General features: G+C 34.9%; 1 protein-coding gene across 2 annotated transcripts in view; it reads right to left on the bottom strand.

The window, feature by feature from the left end:
• EYS (eyes shut homolog) overlaps window positions 1-15678 on the bottom strand; it is a 1023641-nt gene that overhangs the window by 127963 nt on the left and 880000 nt on the right. For both annotated transcript variants that reach the window (XM_026844748.1, XM_026844747.1), the window contains one exon: window positions 848-956. In XM_026844748.1, coding sequence (XP_026700549.1) covers window positions 848-956 — 109 coding nt within the window. The remainder of the gene's footprint in view (window positions 1-847; window positions 957-15678) is intronic.

Below are 15678 nucleotides of genomic sequence, written 5' to 3' on the forward strand. Positions count from 1 at the left end.
CTAATACAAGTTAATTCTTTGCATCAGACTGAACAAACACCTAGATACTGACTTGAGGATGAAACGGAAGAAATTCTGTTATTACCTGACAGTGCATATCGGGAGATGCACATCATAATTAGCATCTCTACAGCTAACTGTCTTGCCTTCTGGTGAACAAACTTATGAAGTGAGCTGTCAATCACAGTTCAAATTCTCAAGTCTTAAAACATTTAAAATATATCATGTGGAAATAATTTTGTGATGAGAGAATGCAGAATGAAGAAAGGTAATAACATGGAGACAAAGAATATCAGAAAAACTCAAGATTTGGAAAAGCTGGCCTATTGCACATTTTGTGAGTCTTCTAATACCAGTTTCAAAATGGAGACAGTAATTTTTACAATACTATTCAGAAGTGAAGTCTTAACAACAATACGGACCCCATGTAAAGTCATTGAGAATTCATAACGGCCCTCTACTAGACAGCGTGGCTTGCAAATAAAAGGTAATCAGAATTGCTTCTTAACAATATCTGAATTGTTTCTAATAGCAATATGTCCTAGTTAAATGGCATTGCAAATATAATTATTTTTTGCAGTATCAGTGTCCTTCTCATAGACTATAGGCAGTTGAAGTAGAAGCTTCAGAATCAGATAAACTGAAGAAATTAATGGAAATACTATGGATGCTCAATATGAAAAGACATCTTAAAGAGAAATTATGTACATATAATGATATCTGAGAAGGAATTAAATTTCCTCCTTTAGGAAAAGTTAGTATGTCTATTCTTTGAGAATAACTGAAGTGCATATGCTGATGAAATGTTCAAAGAAAATAACTAATTTTTGATGGCTTGCAGACTCACCTGAGATGCTTGATAGAAGAAAGAAAGTTTGTGTTGTACAGGAGGATTTCCATCTGCAGCCATTTCAATCATACAGTAACCTTCAGGACTGCTCACAGGCAACATATAGCTGGAAGGAAACAAAAGATCTCATTACTGTTTTAAGTTGTTGACAGCAGAGAATTTAAACCTCACACAGCAAAGGCAAGCTGAAAAAGATGCTTTGGCCTCCATAAAGGATGACAGTCTTTGGACACTAATAATTCCACTTTCATGGTTACTTAGACTACCCAGGAATCAAAAGATGGAAGTTTCATCTACTAATGTCCCTCTTCTATTTGCTTTACTGCTGTTCTTGACTCTAGTGTTTGAAATGTATACAAAGAAGAAAGAAAACTTCACATGCATAGGTGAGTATTGATAAATTGTAACTGCTAACTGTGGCTGACATACAGGTCTCCCTAGTATAGAGGACTGTTGGACAAGTAACATCAATGTTGAATGATGCTGAACTCCCTAGGTGGAAATTTCTTTTTCCTGCCCTACAGGGAAAACAGAAATGGAATAAGAAATTAAATGCTGCATACTTCTGAGCATCAAGATTGCAGTGTTATATAGTTATCACTACTTGGGAAGTGTGCTGTTAATGTAAACTCTGGTACTGAGCTTCAGAGATAAAGAAGAATATAAGGTTAAGGGAATTTATAAAGTAAATACTAGCAAACATTCACTTAAACACTGAGAATTCTTCAGGTTATTTCTGTGATGAGATCTGATGAAATGTTATTAATATTATCAGCAATAAAAATTCAATCCAACAAGATGGTTTTCAAATATACTTCTTTTGTATTTAGAAAGGAAATTGCATAAGCATTATCACAGCAACAGCAGAATGGGAGAAATAGTAGTCAATAGATTCTTTAAAACTGAGCTCTGCTATTTCTGTAGAAGAACTTCCCAATTCCACTTTGCCTCAGTTTTAATTTTCACGTTTTAAAAGAGAATGTGATGGGCTGCCTTTTGGGAAGCATGTTAAGGTTTACTGACTACATGAACTCTGCACATGAAACTCTGCTCAGTCAAATACATACAATTATGTTTCTAGAGGAAGGCCTTTAACAAGAAAAATGTTACATTTTGTGTAATTTTTCACAAATATTACACAACACACTTTACAAAAAATATACATTTATATAGACTGCCAAATTTTCCATTTTATTAGCTGACAAATGCTAAAGGGCAATGACAGGAATCTCATAAATTATTTTGGGTTGGCATAGAATTTTTATGATAGGCCATAGACATATAAAAGAGTTAATACATTTTAAAGCCCATTATGTTCATATGCCCATAAAGATTATATGACTAATCTTAGAAATTACCTTAGCATTGCCAAGGACAAATTTACTCCTGGATGAACCACATCAAGACCCACAATGCTCAAATACTTACCTTCTCATATACCACCATCTGGTTGGTTGTGTGCAGCTGCCACAGTATGATTTATCCCATGCTATGCCTAGAGCTTTGCTTTTCTACCGATGTGTCTACAGTCTTACTATTTTATCCTCCTGTCTGTATAGTCAGTATGAAATTTAGACTCTCAGTTTTCACCTCTGAAGTTACTGGGAACATTGTATTGACATAAATGTATATAGCATTAAATCCCTAATGAATATTTATAACATTCACTGCAATGCAGTGATTTCTAAGTGAGCAGCAAAAAACCAGTGCATCTACTAACACAAGTCACATAGGCAGTATATCTATATCAGCAGGTGATGCACCCATATCAATAAATCCTCCCTTTCCAATGGTAATATTGCTTCTGGTTCCAGAGTTAATTCAGTCAATGCTAACTCATTGACTTTTCACTGTGCTCTCCTGCATGGGGTTGAAGTGTGCTAAATTATTTCACCTTTGTAAGTATGCAACACCTTTCCTATTTTTTGAACCAGGAACAACAATGTTTTAAATTTTTTTTTAAAACACCAAGATATTTGAATGGTATCTTCTACTATCATCCTTTGAAATGTGATCTAGACCCCTTAGATTATTAAAATGAGTTTCAGAAATGTTAATTTTTCTTTCTTATTTTATGTTTAAAAAAATCATGGCTTTTAAAGTGTATTTTAAGTTCCTTCTTATGTAGTCTAAAGTTAGCATTTTGAATTTGATTTTGAATGTAGGGACCCAGAAGCAATGTCTGCTGTTCTGAAGATGTGTTAATTTTCACAATTTCATTATAAAATGTGAATTGAGTAAACAGAAATGCCTCCTTAATAAATAATGGGTATATTGACAGACAGTTTTGTGATCTCCTTTTTACATACTTGGAATAAGGACAATTTTGGAGAAAGGACTTTCATCTACTGTGATTTCCAACCAATTCTTGATATGAAAAATACATTTTGAATTTTATTTATCATTCCTACTCATAGTTCAGTTTCTGGAAATTGTCCAGGTAAATCACAGAGTATAAAGATAACTTTCTCAGGTGAAAGAAAATCAGCTTCTTTAGGATTCTCTTGAGAAAAAACAACTCACAAACTTTTCTTGATGCTTTCTACTCTAAGTGGGTATTATAGTAGAGACCAAACATATTCATGGCAAAGCCTACCCTTTGCCCCTGCCTTGTCCCTGATTTTCAGGAAAGTTTCTGAAGTCTGTATCTGCTGCAGTTTCTAAATCAATTCAAGGTTTAACTTCTTATATCACATACTATAATAGTTCAGCTGACAAAGAACAAAAGTTAAGTGATATGGCAAAGTTAATAAGGGATGTTAATCTGATGGAAAAAAAAAACCCAACACAACCCAACCAAGAAAGAAGTATGGTCTATGTCACTTTAATCATCTTCAAGCAATTAGCCTTCCAAGCCATATTCAACATTTTAAACTTTCATTTTCAAATGTCTAGTAATCACACATTCTCACTGATTTGTATACATTATTTCTCGTTTTCATTCTTTGCTAGGGCAAAAAGAAGTGGACGACTAAAAATAGGTGCAATTAAAATAAGTCAAAGATTACTTGATGCTGACATGGTCTTTATTGAGATATCTTCATGTAGACAGGCCCAAGTATCCTAAATTCATATAGATAACAGAGTCATCCCTACGCAGGCATACCTGTAATCCATTCTACCTTTAAAGAAATGTGTCAGGAAAAAAAAAATCTCAGAAAAATCTCAAGAAAAAACCCAGTAACTATAAATAGCAGCTATTTTACAGTGCTTTTTATCATTAGTTTCCACTTCACAAAGGACATAAAGCACCTTTTTTTTTTTTTTTTTTTTTTTTTTTTTTTTTTAAGATGCAGCAATGAAATCTCTAAGAAAAGACTGATTTGTTCGATGTCAGCCAGTAGATTAATGACTGAGTTGTAAGAAAAACAACACAGGCTATAAGCAGCAATCTATTGCCCTGTATTCTGGAGTGCACATTAGGAATGCTATCACTACTTTCTTCAGCCTTTGGTTCTTTCTCTGCAAGGATTTCCAAGCAAGTAATACTTGAAATCTCTCTCTGTCTTATGACATAGAAAGGAAAACTGTCATCTGAAATGTGAATAAAATGAATATTTTTCATGCTTACATTACCACAAAATTACAACTATATGAATTTGCTAGATAACTCAAATATGCTTAGAATAGCTTTTAGAAAGAGACAGAGCATGGAAAATTGCAGCCCAAAAGACTGTTTTCTGAGAAAATTATGAAAATAATGAAAAATGGCAATTAAACCAGAAATACTCTCTCTATCTTTACTATAACATTTAAACCCACAAAGTGCTATAATATACATATACAAGACATAATTATATAGTTTTTGAAAACAATGGCAGAAAAAGAATGCGCTTGAAATATTCTGCAGCAGAAATGACCTGAAGTAAAATACCACTTAATGTAGCTCTGTAAATTCATAATATTTTTCTTATAATCTAAGATTAAATCTGTCTTAATCTTGCAACTGGATAAATGCAGTTGTATAATATTATTTTATGCATCTCATAGAAGATTAGAATCCATTATCCACATTAGAAAAGATAAAATGGAACTGATGATTTATTCTCTTGACATTTTTTCTTTATTTTTCTAATTAACCTCATATTATGAGATACTGACCTCACATTAAGAACACCTGAGATGAAAGTGGCTAATCACTGACATCTTTAATTTTTGGAGTATTTTTAGTTCAGTTGTGCTTTTTCACTCGTTTAGATGCTGAAGGCATTTCAGTCCATCTGCCTCACATCTCAGTGGCATATTTCAGTTACGTTCAAAGCCAGTGTATTTTTCCCTCTAGAGATGGTGACAGGAAAGAATGCAGTATGATTCCTATTGCAGGATTATTTTGTCAGGCACCAGAATTATGATTCATGCACATCACACTCATAATGATATAAAAAGGATTCACAGAACAGTACAGAATTGGGTGTGTGGGGAGTAGTTATGGGAAACGGGTGTGTGGGGATGATGTATAGGAATATTATGGACAATAATCTAAATAGATCTGGAGCCATGCGGAGCCCAACCTGTTCCTGTAGATGCCAAGGTACAGGCCTGATGTAGTTGAATATTTGTTTCCACAAATTTGAAAAAAGAAGAGGTTCAGCCTTCTTTTCTGCACTTGGCTTAGAATAACATGATTTTTCCATAGCTGCTGTGGATTTTTTATAAGCTTATTAAGAACAAGAATTAACAAAGGATTTACTACAGGGGCTCTTTCATTATAAAACACTCATGGACCTCAACAGATGCAAACCAGAAATTATATACAGTGTTTAATGTCATTACTAGTTACATCTTGATTAATTATGTGCATGAACACTGAATTTCTAACAAAGTGCAATGTTTACCTAGCACATTCATACCTATGACACCGTTGTGGATATTAAGTATTGGATTAATTTAGGCCGGGAAATTATATTGAAAGAAATCCTCTTAAACTAGCTAAGATTGAGGAACGTCTAAATCAAATGTTACCTGGTATAATTTTTTTTTTTTTTTTTTTTTTTTTTTTTTTTTCCTTTAAGCTAGTCACCAGGTGGCGCTAAAGGAGCACAGTAGAAAGCATGAACACAAAAATCATACTGTCTCTTCTAATCATAGGAAAGACTGACTTAAGCCCTAATTGATAGCATGATTGCTTCAGCTTCCAGTTTAAATCAAGGGAAACAGAGTAAAGTATCTTAAACTGATTATATATTTGACAATATGGATGTGAATAGGTCCAGAGACTGGAACTTCTAGAAGACTTTTAACTGCATTCATGCGTTATAATTACCTCGTGTAAATGGTGCATACATGGTTGTGTAAACATACTTAAGAAAATTTAGTTTATAGCAATTATGTTTTCTATATAGTGCTGAAGGTGCAGCTGTATTTCTAACAGATTAAGGAGAGGCATAACAAAATTAAAATGTCAGATCATCAGGTATAAAAACCCCCAAGCATTATAAAGGAAACCAGCATTGGTTCTTTTTCAAGCTCAGTTATCATGGTAAGATATTTTCTGAACAAATATCTTACTACTGCTAGCAGATCAGGGTTTCTGGTCTTCTGAAAAATTATTACAAGGTAGTTATACTACCGTCCATTTTCTAATACCACAATTGGAGGATTACACTTAGAACGATTTGCTATCTTTCTCCCTACAAGCTGACAAACACTAGCTCATCTTAACAGATCATCATAGGAAAAAATCCCAACAAAAATCCTCTTTACTCAAAAAGTGTTGATATTAAAGACAATATAAAATGACTCCTGAAAAACACTGAAACAGCAGCTTCATTTACACCTTTGATTAACCAGAGCAGTTGTCAAGGGAACATCTAACCAGCTGTCAAGGAATACAGACAATTTTTCAAGAACAGTGGTTTTACTTTTGACTGAGCACATTCAATTCACAAGTGTGAAAAACTGTACTGCATCTTAGAGTTTTAATAACCTCTTGGTATTTCCAAAATTCTTGCACTTACTACTTTTTTTTTTCCTTAAAAAATATTTTTAAAAAATTGCATTATTAACGACATACCTTCCCTTCCCAAAACAAACTTCAACATACAGCTTCCATAGAAAATTTCACATCTCTTCATCCTTTTCTATTTCAACAAGGTTAAATTTTTGTATTTCTTACCACTTTCAATTACAACACTAAGAAGAGACAATTATACAAATGAATACTTCATTTTATGTTTGACATTTTATTTGAAATCAATGAAACATCTGTTGTAACCTCCAGCCATTCAACACCAAATTTCATGCTTTTTAATTGCTATGAGTTGACCGAACTGTAGAAGTGCACTTGTAGGGGTGAGGGGAAAAAGAGAGAAAAGAGAAAGGAGCAGACAAAAGCATGAAAGATGAAAAATCCCAAATTACTTTGACCCCTAATAATGTCTTGCAGTAATCCCTTGATGGCATTGTTTTTTAAGGAAAAAAAAAAAAAAAAAAAAAAAAAAAAAAAAAAAAGGTATGTGAACTTTTAGAATACATCAGGTGGTAATAAACTCTTTGTTTGAGACTTGCAGTTCCAGCTGGATGCACACAGGTTTATGGGACATGATAGAATACAAACCATGGTACTGAAAGAGCTGGCTGATGTCATTGTGGCACTTCTCTTCATTATTTTACAATGGTCTTGGAAGTCTGGAGAGGTCCCAGTTGACTGGGAGCTGGCAAATGTCATTTCAATTTTCGAGAAGGGAAAGAAGGAAGATCCTGGTAGTTACAGGCCTGCCAGTCTTACTTCAGTGCCTGGTAAAATTATGAAGGTTATTCTGTGAGTTATTGAAAAACACCTGAGAGACAACATAGTCATTGGTCATAGCCAGCATGGGTTCATGAGGAGAAAGTCCTGCTTTATGACAAAGTAATCCATCTAGTTTAACAAGGGAAGCCAGTAGATGTGCTGGTTTTGATTTTAGCAAAGCTTTTGATACTCTTTCACAGTATCCTTCTGCATAAAATGTCCAGCACACAGCTAGACATGTCCATATTTTGAATGAGCAATTGGCTGACAGGTTGGGCTCAAAGCGTTATAGTAAATGTGGTTGCATCAGGCTGGTGGCCAGTCACCAAATGAGGTTTGCCAGGGCTCAATTTTGGGGACAGTTCTCTTCAATGTTCTTATAAATGATCTGGATGCAGGAATTGAATGTATATTAAGTGAGTTTGTCAATGATACTAAACTAGGAGGAGCTGTGGACATCCTCGGGGCTAGAGAGGCCTTACATAGAGATCTGGATAGACTAGGGGGCTGAGCAATCACCAACGGCATGAAATTTAACAAGAGCAAATGCCAGATTCTCCACCTGGGATGGGGTAATCCTAGTTATTAATATATGTACAAACTAGGGGATGAGAGGCTGGAGAACAGCCCTGCAGAGAGAGATCTGGGAGTCTGGGTGGATGGCAAGTTGAATATGAGTCAACAGTGTGTCCTGGCAGCCAAAAGGGTCAACCATGTCCTGGGGTGCATCAAGCGCAGCATAGCTATTGAGTTGAGGGAGGTGATTGTCACTCTTTACACAGCACTGGTACAGGTGCCTCAGTGTAAGGAGGACATCAAACTATTAGACTATGTCCACAGGAGGGTGACCATGATGGTGAAGGGTTTTGAGAGCAAGACTTACAAGGAGTGGCTTGTTCACCTTGGAGAATAGAAGGCTGTGACCTCATCACATTCTAAAAATTCCTCAAGGGGTGGCAGCAGAAGAGGAGGTGCTGATCTTCTCTCTCTGCTGACCAGGGATAAGACATGAGGAAATGGAATCAGGGGAAGTTCAGACTGGACATTAGGAAAAGGTTCTTCACTGAGAGAATGGTCGGTCAGTGGAACAGGGTTCCCAAGGGAAGTGGTCAGGACACCAAGCCCGTCATAGTTCAAGTAACGTCTGGACGATGCTCTTAGTCATATGGTTTACTTTTTGATAGTCCTGTGAGGAGAGGGGAGTTGGACTTGATGATCTTTATGGGTCCCTTCAATTTGAGATATTCTAAGATTACTTGTCAGAGTTCTGGGTATGAAGAAGAAATGAAACCCTGGTTATTAAAAGCTCTTCTGATGGGGCAAAAAATCTGACAGTTTGCTGATGGCTTATTTTCAGTGTTTTCTTAATCAGGCCTTAGAGTGTCTGGTATCTGTGTAAGATTCAAGAGCTGTTCCTCACTGTGTGAAGAAAAACAGCTAACAGTCTTTGGCAGAGTTACACTGAACATTACATTCCCCTTTATTGCTGACACCTTCCTCATATCCACACATCGAAGGCTGTTCCTCCTAATGACGCTAAAAGATAGATTCTGCTATGTGTACTTAAATTCATCCCTTATTCATTAATCAGGTTTACTAGAATATGTCGGAAAATAAGAACTTAGAAAAATACACAAAGGTGAAAAATTTTGAGTGAGTCCTTAAAGACAGCCAATTAGCATACATGAGTGGACAAAGTAATCCACATGAATATTTTGGAGGGTCTAGCTTGCCTTAAGAATACAAGCAGTTGCTCTGATATATTTGTACCCAGTAATAAGGGTAGTATAACTAGGATAAAAATCATATTGCTCGTCTATCTCTATGCCTTATATAGCTTGTTGTGCTTGTATGACATAGTGAATCCTGCAATATCACATTGATTCTTCTTGATTCAGAAAGACATTAGAGGTCCTGTTACTGGCTACTGCAGAAAAGAAAAAATATTTCAATCTGAACTGGAGATCTTTCCTCCTCTTATACATAGCACTCTGTCTTCAGCTCAGTTTGATTCTAAGTGCTCCATACTGAATTGTTGCAAAATGCTACTTACTATTTCCAGTGAAAAGAGCTGGAAAAAGGACTGCCTAAAAAATGCTGAAAACTGAGTTTTTAGACCATCAACCCAGTTGCATTATATTTTGAGTTTGAAAGTCTTCCAAACACTCAATTTTTTCTTTCTTCATTGTGGTTGCAACCAGGTATTACTTAGATGTTGCTTGAACACAGATACACAGTTTTATGGAAATACCAGTCTCAGGCACCACATTCACCATCAATTTCCTTTTAAATTAAATGTTCCTTATTTGCATTTGTTTATAGTTTTATTGATAGAATTTATTTATCCACAGACACAGTTGATTTTCTGCCAGACTTGGAGGGAAATCTGTGGGAAATAACAAGTATTTCAGTCAACACTTCAAAATGTATGAGGAAGTTTGAACTGAACTGTACATATGATGTTATCCTAGAAGTCCTATGTAATACACAGAGAGATTTACACAGTAATATCATAATTTTTGTACTAAATGCCTCCGTTCCTCCCAATTTTCCAAATAGGTCTTTTTAAAAAATCTTCAAATTTACATGTCTGAATGAGAAAAGCAACAATAAACACAGTATAGATCTTCTGCATGTGATTTTGCATATTTAAGGTGAACGTCATTTTCTTAACAAAAATCTGACCATATTGATAAAACTGGTGTTATATTACCATTTCAAATCTTTCTTGCAGACATTTTATACACTTTCCTATAAAATAATACAGTTTGGCATTAAAAAGGTACTACTACCTTTTGTTTCTTAGCAGACTTTCAACTAGCATAATTTGCTCTATATTTGGAGAAAGCCATTTGTAAGAATTCTGACTTTGAAACTGCCATCACAATACTTGCTGGGCCTTCTGAGAACAGGCCAAATTCTAACAAAGTGTAACACATGTCAGTGGACTGGCATTAACACAAGAGAGAAAAATATGGACAGCTCTTCCTCAATTCTGATTAACCTAGGAAGAATAAGATCATCCTTACATGGCTCTCATGTTAACTCTGCTGAGCCTTCTCCAGTCAGACATATATTAAGCTAACATATTTCAACAAATATATCAAGATACCAGACCTATATCAAGAAATGAAGTATCCATAATAGAACAACGTTTCTGGGCTTTCCATTATTAATATGTTGTGACAGTATATTTTAAATACTTTCAAAGTGAACCTGCTAAATTTCAAACCTGTTTACCATGTGTGCTTCCATGCTACCCAGTTTTAGTATTAAAAGAGCAGTCAGTTTGACACTGAGTTTTTGCCATTATTTTGTGGGGCAGAAACATTTTTTTGTGTTGAAAGGTATTTAAAAAAAAAAAAAAATTATTCTATTCTTCTATTCCCATGACATTTTTTTTTTTTTTTTGCTTTAGAGATAAATTAATACAGATTTGCCAGAAACTGGCTTGATGCAAATCATCAGCTTTCTTCAGTTAGCTTTTAAGGGGGTGTTTTGCTTGGCTTGTTGTCATGTCCCTTCACATAATCTGGTAATAATTAATCTATTATTAACATAATGAACGCAGTGCTTAATATGGCATAATAATTATAAGAAAAACATACTTCACAGTGAGTTTTTAAAGTTCCTAAGACTTGGAAACAGTTATACAGTTGATAACAGTTCCACAGTAAAGATCCTTAAGAGTAGATGGCAAGCCGAAAATAAGCCAGGAATGTTATCCCATTACAGAAAAAGTCAGCACAATAATGGGGTGTATAGATAGCTATACAGACAGCAGACATATAAAGCATTTTTCTACTTTATTCCAAGGTAAGGACAAGGAATGATGCCATGTTTCTTAATGACCCGCTTTATTAATCAGCAGGAGTTTTGCTCAATCCATTTTCACTAAACTCTGATCTTCTGTTCCCTTATCATCACATATTTGGTATCTCCATTCCCTGATTTATACTGTTGTTGCTATATAAGGCATGATAATAGCCTTCAAATGATGCATTGCATTCGAGACTACGTGAGCCAAGAGAATCAAAACTAGAAAATTGCTTCAAAACCCACTGGAGATCTGGAAAGGGGACCTTCAAGATTAAGATTAAATCCAGGTTTCATCAGATCCCAGATCTATTCTTTAGTTGTTGGCATTCTTACAGTGCATATTTGATGTTGATAGTACCATACATCACTTAGGCAAAATCGAAGCCACAAGACAAGCCAAATCAGATGCACAATATAATCTTCAAGCACCATAGAAGGCTTCTGCAAACAAGAAATAAGTAATTTTTCCTTTGTCTCCATGTCAGATATTATAAAAAATATCTCTGATAGTATGGATACTGAGGTAGGTTGCATGGGTTTGTACAGGCTCCCTCACACCAGGTTTTTAATGATGTTAGACAAACATCTGTCAGAAATAACATAAACATTTAGTGTACAGGTATAACAAATATGCCGTGGGTACCATACTAAGGCAGTGATGTAGACTAGGTGAGCACCTAAGATGTCATGCAGCCCTACAGTTCTGTAGTTCTAACATTTCTATCAGAAGAATTACACACAATTCAGTGAAGGATTGTTAACACGGAAAAATTTGTCTCAGATTTGGTAAAAAGTGATCTTAATATTAATATGACATTTCCAGTCTTTCAGATAATTGAGCCCATCACAAAGTAAAGGAGTGAACAGATCTCATAATAGTCCAACAACAAGACTATAATAGAAATGACTGCAATGATCAGTGTCTCTGAATTTAACTAGATTCTATTATACACAAATCTAATGTTACTTACTTAAGAAAAAATGTCTTTCTAGAGGCTGCTGAATAAAAGGGAAGGAAAATGCTTTTGTTCACCTTCAAACTGTATCTTTTCTCTTTTATTGTGGAGATACTAGTAGAATTGGATAGTATAAGGAGAACAAATACACTTTATCTTTCCTAATAATGTCTACCTTGCACAGAAGGTGCAATTTCTTTATTTAATGTTGGCATACAGTTTTTCACACATTATACAGAATCTAAAGAAAACCCCAGAAATTCATGTTTCTGTATAAGCACATTACTAGCTGAAAATGGTAATATCTACTTTAGCTGAAAGAGATACTGTTTATGCTAGGTTCTACTTAACTTGCTTTATACCTCACTTACTCCAGCTCTGACAGTCCAACAGTCTAGTATACAATCCTTCAGGAGATCGGTTAATGGGATTCTTTCTATTGCATATATCACCAAGCATACTACAGGCAGCATGTACCCAAGGATCATTTACTTCAATGGAATGCTTTTCTTTAACATGTATATTTTATGCATCATGACTTTAAACATATCTATTCTCAGACTGGGTCTTTAAAAGAAAGTGTAAATTCTGTTCCTAATCAAACCTCTGAAATTCCATTGACCTCACAAGGACTGCACTGGTGTAAACACAATACATCAGTGCACTATGACAATCAACTGATAGACTGTGACATTTCCATTTCACACATACAAAAATGAGAATAACACAAAGACACTGGAAGAATTAGCATTAACACATACAGAGTTTTGAAGCTACAACAAAATTTAATAGTTATCAACATCATTATGATAGCTATTGCTATTATTATTCATAATCATGACAGTATTGGAAGAATAGATCTTTACAAAATTAATACTGACAGTAGGCACATATGATGGTGTGCTTCCCCCTCCCCAACCTGACCTTTATTTCTTGTAACCCTGTTCAAGTGATAACCACCAGTGGCGGTCATAATGGATGTATCTGGTCATGATGGCTGCATCCAGCTCAAAGTGGGTTTGGGGGACAATAGCCAAAAAACCTTATATACTAATCTGAGTTTTGGGACAGGTCCTTACTTAGAAAACATGGAGAATATGTATTGCACTTGTGCTTATCACAGAATCACAGAATCATCTCGGTTGGAGACCTTGAAGATCATCTAGTCCGACCATTAACCTAACACTGACAAATATGCTGACTATTCTCTGTTGGATCATAATAGGTTCTTTGTGTATTTCTGTGGGCTTTTTTTTTTCTGTTAGATGAATTTATGTGGAACCACTAGTTTTTACTGCTGATAAAAAACTGTTTTTAAACCCAGTAATCCACCTTCAAGACTGAATACTTTCTCCTGTTGCTTTCTCCTGTTGCTTTCTCCTGTTTTTGACAGCATTGTCTCAGGTTCATGTACCAACTGGGTATTTGCTACACCCGAAAAAGGCTGTTTTAATTTTCATTATGGCGATTTTTCTTTGAGCCTATGTTCAAAGAGGGAGACCTCTTCTATTCTTTGGAGATCAAGAGATTAATATTCCTCAGGGAAAGTGCTTGCGGTCTTTTGCACAGCTCGTTCTTACCTTCTAATCTTGCTTCTCTAAATCACTGATTTTTAATATGGATGTAATTACACTCAAAGAATTTTATTAAAAATTATATGACAGAAAGGAAAATTTGCTTCCTCCTTCAGTCAAAAGCCTCCAGTAAAGGCCTATGAAACACCTAATAATAGGTGTGGAAGACATATGGAAAAAATTAGGGAAACTCAACCCTAATCTTCACTGAAACAATATTCTGATGTGAAAAGCGTGAAACCCTTTTTATGAACAGTCATTATTTAATAGTTTTTGATCTGTTCTTCCCTTAAGTGCAGATGAAACCATATCAGCAAACAAAATGGCAAACCAGCTCCCTAACACTGATCTATTATCTCAAAAGTCATATGCTTTCCTCTAGGGGAACTAAATTAGGTGATTATTTTTAATTTAGGAAATGTCAGAATAGTAATCAAATGCAACAATGCAATATTATATTGATGAAGAGTGAGCTGTTAGAGTTGAAGACTTCTGTTAAAGAGTGAGTAAACTGAAGCCTAAATTTGATTGTATGGAGAAGCTGAACACTAACTTTACAAGAAGAATACAAAAGTACAAGACTTTACCAGCTCAGAGATATTTTATTCTCAAGAGAAACATGACTATCTGTCCATTATCTGCCATATCATTCTCTTCAAGTACAAAATCACTTTCAGTTACAGTGATTTTGAATACACTGTGGAATCATGTTTCCATTTTAAAAAAAGTGTGGAAGTGGAATCATGTTTCCATTTTAAAAAACATTAATTTCAGTAGAAGGGTATAAATCTATATGAGATATTAATTATTATCTCCCAGTGAGCAAATTAACATCATTGTAAGGCTGGCAAAATCTAAAACAGAGCACTTGGTAAACCCTTAAATTTCAAAAACTATTTGGATACTGTCTCCATTGTTGCATTGCAGAATGTGATGCCACATCTTAAAACTGTTAAACCAAGTATCTATCTACCAGCTAACTGAATCTCATGAATATGAAAGTATTGGTGAAAATAAAGAAAAATAAGAAATCGGTACATGTATGTATAGATGCAATGGTCTCAAGTGAAATGGCTATGAGATACTAAGTTAGAAGAAAATATATGCATACATACATTTCTGACAACAGTATTTACCTACAACATGGTTATAATAACAATTTGCCTACAGTGGGAAGAATTTTTCTGTGTATACATAAATTGTGCTTGTTATAATGGTTAAAACAGAACAAAGGAAAGAGTAAAGGAAAAGAATAACATATCCAAAATATCATATTCTGAGGGAGGAAAATTCCACTCAACATAAAAATGAAAAAGGTAAATTCAAACAAATGTCAAGGATTCAATTGTCCTAACACCTTTCCAGAAAAAATGCCTCAAAAAAGCACTGGGAACATGCTTACAAAGAGACATAATTGGTAATATCCTACTAATTATGTCTCCCCTCCCCTGAGGAGGGCTGTCATTCCCAGCAGCACAGTGAATCATCTGGAGTTAGCAGGAGCTTAGTATTGTACTAGAGTATAGGAATGAATGATTGTGTTGAGCTATCTTCAGATATAGTCTTCCATTTAGTGTCGCATAAATCTGATCCTATGAATGAAAATTAGGAGGACACCTGACACATGAATAAAGCTGCATCAATGTGATGTTGTACAGATAACAATGCAATAATGCAGTGATCTCCAGTTGAGAATCTTCTGTTTTCTTACACATTGCAGACAGATGAAATACAATAATGAATAACATA

Source organism: Athene cunicularia (assembly GCF_003259725.1).
Source record: "Athene cunicularia isolate RWA chromosome 3 unlocalized genomic scaffold, athCun1 chr3_part1, whole genome shotgun sequence".
NCBI classification, from domain to species: Eukaryota; Metazoa; Chordata; class Aves; order Strigiformes; family Strigidae; genus Athene; species Athene cunicularia.